This window comes from Saccostrea echinata, unplaced genomic scaffold (genome assembly GCF_033153115.1).
Source record: "Saccostrea echinata isolate AGI-Se365-2 ecotype Australia unplaced genomic scaffold, CSIRO_AGI_Sech_v1 ptg000054l, whole genome shotgun sequence".
In the NCBI taxonomy this organism is placed as follows: domain Eukaryota; kingdom Metazoa; phylum Mollusca; class Bivalvia; order Ostreida; family Ostreidae; genus Saccostrea; species Saccostrea echinata.
Window position 1 is genome coordinate 20,321,902 of NW_026889803.1, and position 15,977 is coordinate 20,337,878.

Sequence of the window (15,977 nt, forward strand, 5' to 3'; positions counted from 1 at the left end):
ATCAGCCTCATTTTTTGGCCGTAAAGAATTTTTTAATATATGCAGACAAGGCTTAATCAAAATTCAAAACAAAAATAGGGGGTCAGTATGCGTTTATTATCTGCACTATAATATTTGCAACTTATATATAAATCACATTTACAGAGTTTTTTCTCTTATACCCAATTTGGACAAATGAATTAAGTCAATTAGAACAACATTCCGAATGGAACACAACATAGCCTGTAAATTATGTTGATTTTGAGAAGATATTTGATTCCTTTCATATATAGAGTGCCTTGGTTTATCATGAAGTTCAACGGCATTCCAGACAACTGGTCAAAATGGTGAAACTTCTATGCGAATCATTCCAATGCGCATTCCTCTAGAAGATGGCGAAGAATCCGACTGGCTTTTGACATCAACAGGATTGAAGGCAAGTAGGATTTCACAGTATTCCTACTTTTGTTGGTTATAACCTTCATGATAAAAAGAAATGCAGAAAGAGAATCAACAGGAATAAGATGGAACTTTATATAACAAAACTCGAAAATCTAGACTTCGCAGACGACATTGCTCTTCTTTCCTCGAAATTTCTTGAGATATCCAATAAAAAACACAGACGCTAAACAGCTAGATGAGAATGCAAGTTCCGGGTAAACATTATAAGAAAACCAAAGAACACAAGACAGACAGGTAAGGTCAACGGACAAGATATAGACGATGTAGAACCATACCTTGGAGGTGTGGTAACAAAAAAAAAAGAGAGATCTGACGAGGATATTACCAACAGAGTGGGAAAAACAAAATCTCAATTTAAAAAGAAAAATCTGGAACTCACCAAAATTCTCCATTTAAACAAAAGTGAAGTTATTTAACAGCGTGGTCCTGTCGGTCCTTGCGTTTGGAAGCGAGACATGGAAAACGACAAGGCGGGGCAAAAATAAGATTGACACCGTCCAGAATAGAAATTTGAGAAAACTTCTCAGAGTAAGATGACCAGATAAAATATCAAACGAAGAACTACACCATAGAACAAAACAACAAGAGTAGGCCAAAGTGAAACAATAACACTCAGGAAGTGGAGATGGATTGGTCATGTACTTAGGATGAAGAACACCAGGATCTGTACCACTACTTTGACATGGCACCCACAAGAAAAGAGGAAAGGCTGGCCAAAAATTACTTAAAGGAGGAGTACCGGGGATGAGCGGTTAAAGCTGGGATGGAATACCTGGGCATCAGCAAGGTTAGCAGCCAGAGGCAGGTGGAAACAGTGTAAGTGTATTGGCTTGTCAGCGGCCACGAAAAGGTGAGGTGAGGTGAGGTGAACATGCACAGTCTTATTATATATATACATGTACGTTAAATCATATACATGTATGTTAAATCATATACATGTATGTTAAATATATATAAAAAAATTAATTGACAAAAACGTTCCAAATTACTTCGCATAATCATTGGGGGAGGGGCATTAAAATTAACAAGCAATGAAACATTATCTGAAAGTCTTACGATTTTTCTGAATTAAAGCAGACCAAAGTTACATGTCTCTTTAATAATCAGAAAAGATAGTTAAAAGCGGGGATCAATGACATTTTAAATACAATATAAATGTACACACATTATACACATTATACATGTATATGTACATTATAAATGTCTTACTGAAAGTACATTATACATGTCTTACTGAAAGTATGATTATTTTAGGATTAATTTTTTTTTTAATTTTACAACATATTTGCTATTTGTCTCACAATATAACGACAAAATTTATAACAGTTTGATCAAATATATCATTTGGGATCAACAGAAAATATCTCACTGCACCAAATAACTCTCATCTGAAGTCTGCAAGGAAATACATGTAGAATTTCCACGCAGACCATATGAGATTTGTTTGGTGCAGTGAGTTAGGAAGGCAAATCTAACTTTGAAATTACAAAAAGATCATTTTCTTCTAGAAAAAAAACCTTCCGCCACAAAATATTACAAAAGTCCCTCACAGAATTCTTCGAATATAGTTTAACTGGAATTTCGTCTTTTAAAAATTATGTTTAAAGTTTGATTTTGACCACTAAATTTCTCGTGGGTTTTTTTTTTGGTCATACACTAAAGGCAGTAATCCACTGAACAAATAGAATGAAAAATTATTTTTCAATTGTAAAATTATTTGATAAAGTCAACTTTCAAATAATTTATGCAAACAAAGGAGAAACATATGCTTGCAGGATGAATGCCAATACAGACCTTCTCTCTAACACAAACCTGACAAGTAAGGTCATGCCGATTCATTTTAAAATTTGATCATTATATGCAAAGTACAGAGTAGGAGTTATAGATAATTAAGCAAATATTTGCAAGTTCATTTAAGGGAAGATGATAAATAAATAAATAACAAAAAAAAAAAAAAATAATAATAATAAAATATTTGCAAGTTCATTTAAGGGAAGATAATAAAGAAAGAAATAGAGAAATAGAAAAATATAAATTTATTTATTTATTTACTAATTAATTTATACGAATGTAACAAAAATAAAATTATAATAAAAGTGATTTTTTTAATACTCTGAACAATTACCAGGATACCAGATTAGAAAAGGACAACAGGGGGAGGGGGAGAGAAAAAATCGATTTCATAACTTTAACTGGGAGGCAGAACAAATAGCACTATGATATGTTCCACTTCATTATTACGGTATTGTATTGCATTTTGCAGCTTAAACTGGATTATTCAATGTTCAAAATAAATTGCGCGATACTTTTTCTTCTTTAAAAATTTTATTGCGTCTTATTGGTTGGACGCGATATGAAACGACGTGATCTGATAGATTTATTAAGGAAAAAACGTATACGATCAGTAGATATATGACAGGGTCATTATAAAGTCGAGAAATCAAAATAAAGATTCTGATAGATTTATATCAACCTAGTTAGAACTTCACGAAATTTTCAACCACATCCGCGGAACAATGTCTTTCATGAAGATTCCATGCATGTAATAAATAGATCAATCTTACTGCAAAATTTTTTTTAAAACGCTGATCGGCATTTTTTCATCATGATAACATTAATTAATTAATTACGACGTTGGTCTTCGTTGGCACAAATGGTTTTTATTCGCAAGTGTTTACGTCCTGTCACCAAATCTTCCCTTAGGCTACCGTCCATACGCGCTCATCATTTCCATTAGTGCGAGAGTGAGTTCAACAGTGATATTCCACATTCGGGCGTGAAACTTATAACTGAAACTGTCTCTGTTAACATAGATTTTTATTACCTTTTCTGGACATTAACCCTTTTCCATGATAGTAAGTAATTATTTTATCTATTTTTTCGCATATTTATTTCAATTTAGGGCACAAGGTACATGTATACATGCATTGCTTCGTAGAGCAAGGTGAATAAAAGTCGTAATATTTGATCATCTTTGGTAATTTTAAGATTAATCTTCAATTAATTAGGCTTAACATCAAATAATGTAATAATCTTAATTTCTAATAATTCATTAAGCAACTTTAACATAACAAATATATATATATGAACATGATGGGTGTGATTTGTAGCAACTATGTACATGTACGTAAATCGACTCGGGATCGGGAGCTTAGGTCATTGTATTGTTGGCCGAGCTGTTATGGATATGTATTATATTTTAGTCATCAAATCGAGATAGGTATTGAGAAAAAATTACGATAAATAGAGTTTAAAAAGCTATTTATGTGCATGTATGTTTTCGGTGATGAAAGTTTGATAAAAATATTGAAATCCCAACATTTCAGAGAGAAAGCGAATATTTTTTGTTGTTTTTCACAATGATTTTAACAGTGCCCGTCTCTCTCTCTTTGCTCAAACACAACCCCACGCAAAGTCTAAGCGTTACAGGAGATGTCAAAATCCCATTAAGAAGACACGAAAAAAAAAAATTTAAAAAATTGCTATCATCTATCATTATAGTAACCATAGTATTGGGAGTTTCACTGAAAAAGATATACGCAAAAAATTCCATTTTCTTAAAATTTTAGTTTAATCATATATTTAGTAAATATACAATACACAAAATTCTGAAGAAAACTTACATAAAATTATGGCATGACAATTTGGGCAGTTATATGGATGGTAAACTACGTACTTATGTTAAAATTAAAGATCAATTTGGTTTCGAAAATTATCTTAATATCATTAAGAATTTTGAGTTGAGGAGATGCCTGACTAGATTTAGAATATCTTCACATCATTTACAAATTGAAGTTGGAAGGTTCCAGGGTATCCCAGCACACATGCGATTATGTTCTAAATGTGATTTGAATGAGGTGGAGGATGAAATACATTTTCTCCTCAAATGCACTAAATTCAAAGATGAACGAGAAATTTTCTTAAAATCTGTCTCAGAATTATGTACCAATTTCCCTAATCTTGATTTTAATGAGAAGCTTATATGGCTATTTTCAAATGAAAATGAGTCAATCTTAAGAATACTAAGTCAATTCATATCAAAACACTGTATATGATTTTTAAACAATATTACTGTATATTGCTACACTTTGTTAATTATAATTGTGCTCATTTTGCTTATCTACATTAGGCATGAGGAGGAATGCAACCTTCTATTCATGGTTTTTTTTTTTTTTTTTTTTTTTTTTTTTTTTTTTAACTGACTAAAATTCATGCATTTCCTTGAGCACCGTCCCTTGATGTCTTCTGTAGACTGGCAACCATTACTACACCTTTATCTTGTAATCCATTTACATTTATACACCCACCATGGTAAAATTTGTTTAAATTTTTCGATTATGTACATTTTCTCAATTTTATGTGATACATACATTATTGAATTACTGTTCTACATAAGTTATAAGGAGGAATGCTGTCCAGGCAGTTACACTTCTGAGACATGTATATCCTAGAGCACTGTCCCTTGAAATCTTTTGTAGTTTAGGGACTCAATTGTAATGCCATATATGGCTTCCTGGTGTAAGGGAGATAATTCAAATTGCTCATCAACTCTATTTTTGCTTAGACTCAACATCTAGTATTTTTATGTTCTGTATTGCTGTATGTTCATGTATTTTCTTGTCCTCTTGAGTGTTACAAATTATGCTTGTATCTATGTTATGCCCCCAGTGGGACCATGATTGGCAAATAAATTCTATTCTATTCTATTCTATTCTATATTTAAAAATTTGTTAATTCGGGATCTTAAATTTAGTCTATTTTCCTTTTGTGAATGAAATCGTTTAACAGTTCATTAAAAAGAATGTACAAAAGATGTTCCTTTCGTCCGTATAAAGTTATGAGTTTCCGTATAGATTTATATTTACTTGGTGGGTGTGAATTTAAACAAAAAATAAATTTCTGAGAGATAAATGAAAGTCTAGATATATGCCGAATCTGCAGAAGTATCCAGTACCTTCGCGTGACCCAGACACCTCGGGGCTCGGACAGATGGAGAACTCCCCCCCCCCCCGGGGGTGGGGTGGGGGGTGGGAGTTGTTTGTTCTTATACTTAGAAAACACAAGAATGTCTTTGAAATGATTATATTATTTTTAAAATTAAAATTGACGATATCAATGAAAACTTTTAATTGTACACAAAGTAATTATATACTCTATCTGACATGGCCAATGGTACTTTTACTTTGAACCGTATCACATTCGCATTGTTCTTCGGCCTTCATCACTATATATAGTGGTACTCTAATACTCCAAGTATTTCACATTTTTATTACACAATTTTAACAGAATATAGGTGACGTATACATCATTCTATTTTTAATTTTATTTTTTATACAATATAAAATGCAAGCAAGACTGCTGGAAATTCTTTTGTCCCTAAGAAATTGAAATTGGCTTCTGAGGTTAAAATAAGGTGTTTGTTGCAGGTGTTTACAAGGAAGTATTCATAAATGCGCGACGTGACTAACTTAAATGCAGAATTTGGTCAGTCCTTATGTCTCGTCAACCTTCAGAACAACAAAATGCTTTATCGAATAAAAGACATATAATTATTCTTCTTGTCAGTGTAACTGTCTCTGATTAACAGATAAATAATTAGTACCGAAATATACATGTAAAACTGCATAAGTGCGGTAGTTCTTAATGTATTATACGTACTTAGAGCTGTGAATGTAATCAAGTAATAATAATTTAATTTTAATATGTTTTAAAACGGTAGGATAGGACCCGTTTTTCACATGTCAAGAGGATCTGCATTGTACGACGTTTATATTAATATGTACTTTACGATGTGTCAAAAATTTGATTGACCTAAAGTGATTAATGAAATACATTCAAAAAGTGCCAAAAATGTGACTACGCCAACCAGATTTAAAGACCGTGTTAAAATGATAGGAAATAACTAGAAAGTGTGTTAAATATTTCATTAAATATGTATGTAATTGTATTTGAAATAAATCAGGTATGTAACCACAATTATCTTAATTTGTCGATTATTAGGTGGTTTTTATATTAATGAATAAAATTAATGAGGAAAGTTAATCAGTGTTATCTTCACTTTAATGGAGTTTTTTTTTTCATCAATAGTCCCAGTGACCCAATAATAAATAGCTCTTCAAAACTTGTGGCATTCTATGATATCTTTTTTCCCCCGAACAATGCACGATACAGTTGGGTTTTTTTTTATCAATCATGAAAATTTAATTAACTAAATTATTTATCATCAAGAAAATCTATTGCATTCTACAAATAAGTAAAGCAATTATGATGTCACCGTTTTGTGTTTCTGCAGTCCGACATTTGAAAGAGTTCTCGTTTTAAATGTCATTATAGATTCAAATATTATTGAATCACAAATCAGTCCAATCATTAACCGTACAAGTTCATTATTTTTACTCGAACAGTTTAACCAATTCACGAAAAACAACAGACAAAGCAAACTGGAATGAAAATGAACTACATATACAAAAGATATAAAATAATGATTTTCTCGGTTTGCTCTCAGTGCTCTTTGACATAGTTCTCTGAAGAAATCTGCAAGAACTTTACAAAATCGGCCGAAGTTGGAGTCACCTTTAGCATCACTGCTTTCCTCCAGAGTAAATAGAAATTGTCACCTTCAAATTCTGAAATGTCTGAAATGTTTGAAAATGTATATAATTTAAAAATCCCATCCAGACACCCCCAAGTCGAATATGGTTTAAAACAAATCAGATAAAGTAAACGGGACGAGAATGGGTGCAATTTTGAGAATATGAATGAAGTAAATAATACATTTACTTTAAAATTTACGATTTTAGTAAGTTAACATATTCCAAAAAAGATAACAACCACTCGACCCTCTGACAAACCTTTAATTACAACCGCAGTAAGACAAGGAAAGATGTAGAGAATATCATAAAGCAAAACAAACAAAACACGGTGACATTTAATAACTATATACCATTTCTGAAAGAATAATTTAAATATTTCCCAATCTTTGCTAGCCAAGGGTTTCCGATCCGCTCGGAAACCATTGGTTCTAGCTAGCGAAGATGATATTTCCCTTGATTTTTATGACATTTTTTATGACCACATATTAACTTAAACATGCACGATGAAGTAGCTTTCTTATAAAATTCTCCCAAATTATCCCAAAAATAAAAACTCCTGTTGGAGATTGACAGAATTTTAAATCCCAACAAAATCCCATGGGAGGTAAAAAGAAAATCTTTGAGGGATATATCTTCCAATGAGATTTTATCTTCCACATTGTCAATAAATCCTCCTTATTGGCTAGAATTTAGAAAATAATATAATGAAGTAGTACGAAAAGCTCGAAATGATTATAAAGTCGTAAATAGCTTCTCATCTCATAAATATTCCTTCAAGTAATAAGTCCCTCAACTTAAAAACCGTTGACACCCACTGTGAGCCCTTTATCTTGCTCGGGTAAATGGAGTAATGCATAGACAATTCAGCATGGAAATAGTGGCCCCACAATTTGTATTACATACATCAGTCAGCATTCGACCTATTGACTGGATTGTAATCGCACACAAGGTCATTGTATCGACCATAAAATTTGCGAAATGTTGAATTTAAGGAGACTGTTGATACCCTAGTATCGTCATTTTGTTTGTCAGTAGACTGCCTCGGTTTAAAAATTGTTCGTATGCAGAATATGCTATTGCTTATATCGAATCAACTGGGAAACATTAACAAGCGATAAAGATATAGTGCTACATAAATAATGGAAGTTGACGACAGACAATGTGAAGTCATCATGTTTATCATAAAGTTAAGGTGCTCGTTTGCCATCAATGTCTTTCTCTAGCAAAATATCCAAATATGAAATAGCTGTGTTAGACTCTGTGGTATCTTTTACTTTGAGTTCAGTGGGATATATCAAATAAACGTATAAATGAAAATATTGTTAAACTGGTACAACCTCGTTGATTTATCTAAATGTCGAATTGAAGGCTACAGTTAAGTAAGGCTTCTTCTTTTCATGTAAAAGTGTTTGAATAAATTTTGCTTCATAAAATCACAAAATAGCTCTGCTAATAAAGGGCACAATTAGAACCCATGCATGGGAATTCCAACAGATTATTGGAAGACCAGAATCATGAAGCAGACTTAGATCAAGTAAAAAATTAAGTTATTTATTAGATCGAATATTTATTATAAAACTGAATCTTGAAAATTCAATTAACAAAATGAAAGGGAGAGATTTTTTTCCAAACAACATTTCAAATTTGATGTGTTTTCAATAATAAAAATTTAAGACGATACAGGAATTCTGACTTAAGTCTAGACTACTTCATGATCTCGGGGTCTGGTCTCCAAAGTCTACAAAATATTGTTAAAGGAACTCGTGTCTTTTGAATATCAGCATCAGAGCCTAAATTGTGTGTAGACTCAGAAATTCGGGGGGGGGGGGGGGGAGGGGGGTTAACAGTTAGTTTGTAGATAACCAACAACAAGATATGAAAATTTCCGAGTTCTGTTTTTATTGAAACAAAAGAAACAATTTGTCTATTATGTTAGTTGTCTTTATCACGGAAAATGGTTGTCTAAAGTATTGGAAAGTTATACGATTTTGCGTAAAGGTATTCTCTTTAAACTGAAATTAAAATAATATTTTTGACTTTGTTGAGGATTGCCAGACAAGTCAAATAGAGTTCATATACATGTAGGAGGATTTTCATTAAAAACTGTTAGTGTTGGGACCTGTACGCACCCCAGCAGTCCGATAGTTTTGTTTTGTTTTGTTTTGTTTTTGTTTTTTTTTTTCAGCATGAATTATTTTAAGTTATATCCGTTACTTATATTATGAATTTCACATAAGATAAATCCAGCGAAACGAATGAATTTTTAATCAATTATTACTACATGTATTATTTTTATGCATTTAGCTGTGCAAAATTACACAGATTTTGCATACCATTAATGATACAAAATCTGCTAATGATATCATGTTGAATTGGTGTCTAATTTGCGTCCATTAATGCCATGTTTATATTTTACATAGTGCTTAATTAAAACACATGTACATGTATCTTGAATGGTTGAAAGTCATCCGCTAACGTCATTACTGGTTACTGCATTGTTGTTTTGTGTGTGTGTGTGTGTGTGTGTGTGTGTGTGTGTGTGTGCAGTTTTGCTGTCAGTTTCTGACAAAATAGTACAACATTTTCACAAAAAATACTTTTCTATGGATAATTACATGTATTTTCAATTTTGCATGCACACAGAAATGATTAATGATGTACATATTATTATCGTAGTTCCGTGAACGTGATAGTGAAAATAAAATTATTTTCATAATTTTATCCCTAGTTTCAAACAGAACAACAGAACTTCGTGAATGTTAAGTAATGTTCTATGCAAAACCCAACTAATTTACTTACTACAGTACCTGTATTTCTATCAATGTACAGTGTACTTATAGTACTAAGGTACCCGTATCTCTGTCAATGTACAGTGTACTTATAGTACTAAGGTAACTGTATCTGTCATTGTACAATTTACAGTGCACGTAACTGACAGAGATAAAGGACCTGTAGTAATATAAGCTCCTTTTTCTCTGTCAGTATATTCGCTGAACTTGTATTATTACAGTACCTGTACATGTATGTCTATCAATGCACAGTGCACTTGTATTACTACAATTATACCTGTATCTCTCTCAATGTACAGTGCACTTACATTTTTAATCCCGTAATCTGTTAATTTGCAATTACACAGATTTCGTAAATAATGACAATGTCAAGTAACTTTTATTACCAATTAATTTTATCTTTTTTCTACCTTGACATTTCTGTTTAAAGAAATCTAGGTTGTTTTATCCATTTTAGATATTTTACAGGTTTCTAATAATATTTTTATGTTTTGTTTTTAAATTATTTATTTATTTTTTGAGTGAGAGAAAAAAGAGAGAAGGGGAGAGAGGGATGTAGACGCATTTTTACCTTCAAATTATATATATATATATATATATATATATATATATATATATATATATATATATATATATATATATATATATATATATATATATATATATATATATATATATATATATAAAATTAAGAAGATCCTTCTATCTCTATTTTCCTTTCTCCATTTCATTTACTTTCTCTCTTCCTCTTCATTGATTTTGAATTTTTATTGAAATATATTTATATATTTTTCTTTAACAACAGGATACACATCATAATAATGCATAAGAAATACATCATAATAATTCTAGTAATTGTTGATAAAAAGAAGAAAACCTTGACTGCCTCCATTTAGAGTACTTTTGATATTCTAAAACTGACAAAATCCCTTCAGAATCTAAGAAGATAAAAGCACACTTGTCAGTGGGTCTAAGATCAAGGGGCCTGACTATAAATCTACATCGCGACCTGAAGATTGCTTTATAATGTTCATCTGTCAACGAATCAAGGACGGACTGGGGACTTTTATTTGTCTTGAAATTATGTCATAAAATGCAGTATAAAAACGTTTTTGTTTAAGATGTGCGTAGATTTTAAAATATATGAGACATTCAAGGTAGTGATACAAGTGCTCATTGGCTGAAACGCATCATTTAGTTGTATACAACTACTAGTAATTGGGAAATACATGACAATCGTATACGTTTGTATCATCCAGTTGCAAAAAATGGAATTTTGACGAAAAATCTATAATTTACATGTCTGACGCTTCTATCATAAAGAAGATTTAAAAAAAAAAAATGAAATTTTGCGATAACTTGATTGAGCATCCATTTTCGCTACGAACATTCATATCGTCTGTTTGTTTGCCGCTCCTAATTTTCCCCTTTACACTTTAATTTGTTTTTGAAATTCAAATGATAATTATTTATAGATATACATAATAGAATTTATTCTTATTAGAAAAAAATATAATGCAATGAGAATTATCATATTATCGAAGTATACAACGATGCATTATGACGTACTTTTCCTAACAAACCCGATTAAATGAAATTAACCCTGTTTAGACATCAGTCACTTTTTATGTAGATTTTATATGCACAGGATATTCGTCATGCGTAATTCATTTTATTGTCGTTTTCCTTAATTTTTAAGCTGACAAACATTTTTTTAGTAATGAACAATACAAGCATTGATTAAAGAACCAACAAACAGTAGGAAAAATATTTTTTTTTAAGTGTACAGTAAGTCTGTGTCTCAGTTAGCATACTACTGAGGAAAAAAAATGCATAATTTCTAAAAAAAAAAAATGCTTAGTTTCTATTTCCATTTTAAATAACGAAAGCACCTGTTTCATATTATTTAATTTTAAAAGATAAATAATCTTCACTGTCATGTGTAATTTGTTTACAATTTATTAAATGTAAGTCAACTTTCATTTTTCTTTATACAGATGAATGTCAGCCCACGACTGTTTAAATAATCTACAGTGACGTCACAAAAATGCCAACCGAAGCAGAAGGTAATAGCATTAATATTCATTATTTAATATGTTAAAGAGAGGTCCACCAAAACGCAGGTGCAGATAGTCAAGAACACATGCATGTGACATATGATTAAAAAAAATACTTTAGAAGCAAAAGCCTGTGAAAGTGAAGTAGAATTTCTTCCTCTTTATACTTGCGGAATGTCTTTTGACAAATTAAAAAAAGTAGGAAAAAGTTAATAACATCTTATGTTATGAAAGTCTCTTCTATCTTGTTAGGCTGTTTCTACATATATGTGCGAGGGGTGTTGAATAAATAATGCAAAATGTCATTAAAAAAAGCACAAAATGTTTAAATTTTTAATCCCTCAAAGTATTTCCTGTTAACCTTTACACAAGTTTTAACTCTCTGTACTCATGACCAGAACACTTCAGCATACTCTTTTTTGATGTAGCTCAAAAGACACAGTCACTGATGGATAGCATTTTCCTGGACATACCTTAAATTTTAATGTCGTTCTTTGATAGATTTCTTTGAGTTTTTGGAATAAAGATATATTCCACAATGATTGAGATCTAGCGACTTCGGAGGGTGGCTAAGTTCTGTAAATGCAAATTTTCTTTACATTTGCAACAACGTTGTCATATACAAGAAAATCACCTGCATGGGGACCGGTATTTAGACTGCCCTTACAGAAAACTTGCTTAGCTTTCCTTAATAAAATCTTTATGATATGAAAGCTACCATTGATAGTCCTTCCTTTGGTTGTAAGGTTCATGTATTACTGGATCTCTCTAGTAAAACACAAACGTGTATAATACCTGTTTGGAGATCAGGCTTCTCTTTGCAATGAAAGGACGACATGTACAGCTTCCTCTCTGATTCCACATTTTATTATTTGGGCTATAAAAAGTCCAAGTTTATCAGACCTTCTTTTGTAAAAAAATGCTTGTAATTTTAATAGACCCTATGCGCATTTCACGCGGATTTCTTGTAGGCATCTGTAAGGAAATAAGGTACTCATCTGACAGATTTTTTTTTTAGTTTCAATTTTCTTTGTCGGGACTGCTGTGGTGATGAAATATTTAGTGTCTTAGCAACGTCTCTCACAGAAAATCTGGCATTTTACGATATGATTTTGCTTACATCGATATTTTTTGGCCCCCCAGATACATTCCGATCGACAAGTTTGATAACGATCTTTTAACTCTCATCTTCCACTTTTAAATTTCTAAATCCATCTGAACCCCGTACTGCGTAAAAGATTAGTCTTTCCAGATATCAAAACCATATCTATATGTAGGTTCTTCAGTTTTCACGTAAGCCCTCATTTTCATCTTAAAGAAACCATGCTTACTTTTAAAGGGAATTTCTTTGCAAAGACAATAGGATAATCCATCAGTTTTCAGTGATAAAGAGTTCTTAATAAAAGAGGTTCGCTCCTGCGATTTTGAGCAGACCTATATTTCAAAAATTCTGCATAATGTCTTAGTTCTTACAATAAACTTGGATTCTACAATGCCAATTAAACTATATTCAGTTAAAACCCCATGTTTTAATTCCATTCCAAAAACATAAAGTGAGGAAATATATTTTATGGCAGAAGGATTTTTAGATGAAAGTGATCATTTTTTTTCTCGTTCGAAGTATTTAAAGTTTTGTAACGTTTGGATTCCTATTTTTCCATACAGTCTGCACACCGCGTTATTTTGTGCCGTGAACTGTTTTATGCTGGTCTTAAACTGTATATTAATTAAACTGTCATGAATTCTATCATCATATTTGACAAATAAAGCAAATATATTGTGAAAATCCAGAAAAAATAGCCACAATTTACGCTAAAAATTAACACTATTTTAGTAATTTCTACAAATTAACATCACAGACCCCCACTTTTAATTTCCTTTTCTGAATATATAAGATACTTTAAACCATTCTTGGGTTTTTTTTTCTTGCTTGTTAAAATTTTTTAGTGCCAGAAAATGACAATTTTCGAGTGCAGAAAGGTCAAATAATTGACCATGCAAAGTAATTTGAAATTTTTTTGTTGTCACAAATTTTAATGTGTCTATTCAAGATGAAATAAGACTGTTCCCATAATTTATTTGAATAAAAAAAATACTGGAAACAATTTTAAAAATTAATTCATGTGTTAGACGCAATTACAGTGCAAAAAGATCACACTAAATGCTTCGTAGCGCCAAAAGAAGCGCATTGACCCCCATTTTTTTATTTTTAATTAAGCTACATGTATGTGTGTAGATTCTAAAAATATACTTGATAAAAAAGTTCATTACTTTTGATAGCAGGATCCAACCTCCTTAAGTATAACTCTTTGTGAAAAAAAATAAAATTTACTGCTTCTACATTTAATCTGATAAACTGTATGTTGCATTACTTATTGAAAGACCTTCGAATTTGACAGTTTTATTGCAAGGAGAAATAATAAGAGACAGCAATTCATTTTTTTTTTTTCATTCTCTATGGTCAACCTTTCTGTTGGAATTCAAAAGTTACATGTGTAAACTCGATAAACTTTTGAGGAATTGAATTAGAAAGATACAAAAAGAAACGCTATGTAGGGATTATGAAACAAAATTTCTTCAATTGCTGTTATCATAGAGTTGTAATCACTCCTACACAGTGATTATTTTATTTTATTACATTTTCAACAGTAAAATACTGTGATTTAATCATTGAATAAAAGTAATATTCTCTCACAGTGTAAAAGGATACCAAAGTGATACCCTGTCATAGTGTGAAAGGATATCAAAGTAAGTAAAATATAATTTCTGGCCTGTAACAAAATTGAGATAGGAACTAAACCATCTAGACAAAGATTAAAACTGCCAATTTCTTCCCAAATATGTTGCTAAAATCCATGTTACAATGTTTTCAATCTCTGCCAAGCTAAGACTTCTCAACTGCTATAACTATGACACCACAGCCTATGACACTGTGTTAAGAAAAGACAGATGCAAAGGGAAAAATCAAAGAAAATGTAATAAACAGAAAATTAAATGATTTGTAGTTGGATATGGAATTTATTTCACTCGTAAGAAGGATATTTTGATATTTTCACTCGTGCTTCGCACTCGTGAAAATATTAAAAATCCTGCCACACACTCGTGAAATAAATCCATATCCAACTATAAAACATTGAATATCCTCTATTTACTATTTTTATACTATTATAATTTTTAAAAATTATTATTATAACATGTGGATTTACATATAAAACTGTGTAAAACATGGGGTAGCTATGTTTAAAATGTGATAGAAACAATCTCCATGGTCTGTGGTTGGATATGATTTTAATCCATTTTGTGTTGTTTTCTAGCTAAGGTTTGAGAATAGAAAATACATTATAAAACAACTAGTACTCATTGAATAAAAATAACATCCAAACCATCTTATATTTATTACAATTTCTAACTAAAAGTTTCTATTACAGATTACAAAAAATCTAGCAAGCTTTTGGTTGGTTGTAATCTGATCCGCGAAGGTATAGTGAATACTTTGAAGAAATTCAGTTTTTCAAAGGAGAAAAAGCCATGATATGTGCTCTTTAGCAGTCTTTCTCATTCTCTTTTCACCGATCACTGCAGCCTAGTGGTAGGGCGTTCGCTTCGTGATCGGGAGACCCGGATTTGATTCTCGTCCGCCGTGCCGCGTTAATCCCAAGACGTAAACATAAGTATTGACTGTTCCTTCGCCAAGTGCACTGCATTAGAAGTGAAATTTTTTCGGATGTGACCTTAAAACCTCTGGCACGACAAAGCACCCTCACTGCTCAATAGCCCTAAGTGACGAGTATAGGACTTTGAAGCCCTTCAAAGGCATGCTGTGAAGCCCCTATTGGAGTGAGAAAAAATCCCGAATGTGACAGCACCTAATCTTTCAATCAATCAATCTCATTCTCGTTTCTATTATTTGGCAAGAGTTTTGCTTTACAATTTACACAATCAAGGTTTTAAAAAAAAGGTTACTAAAACACACAAGGGTAGGAATTGGAAGAAGTTTTCATCTCCTGTTTATATATTAAAGAGAACAAAACAATATGAGATTGTGAAAAAGGTTGATATTTATCGTTTCAAATTTTAATGACCATTTTTTTTTCAAT

General features: G+C 31.4%; 1 protein-coding gene across 4 annotated transcripts in view; it reads left to right on the forward strand.

Moving 5' to 3' along the window:
* Positions 1 to 15,977, forward strand: part of LOC133205261 (zinc transporter ZIP12-like) — a 94,767-nt gene that overhangs the window by 63,262 nt on the left and 15,528 nt on the right. Inside the window, exons 1-2 of one of the 4 annotated variants that reach the window (XM_061341034.1) lie at positions 811 to 1,257; positions 11,821 to 11,889. In XM_061341034.1, the coding sequence (XP_061197018.1) occupies positions 11,871 to 11,889 (19 nt within the window). In that variant the 5' untranslated portion in view covers positions 811 to 1,257; positions 11,821 to 11,870. Of the gene's footprint in view, positions 1 to 810; positions 1,258 to 2,900; positions 3,297 to 6,956; positions 7,041 to 11,820; positions 11,890 to 15,977 lie in introns of those variants that run through there. The other 3 variants (XM_061341031.1, XM_061341033.1, XM_061341032.1) reach the window with 3 other exon arrangements.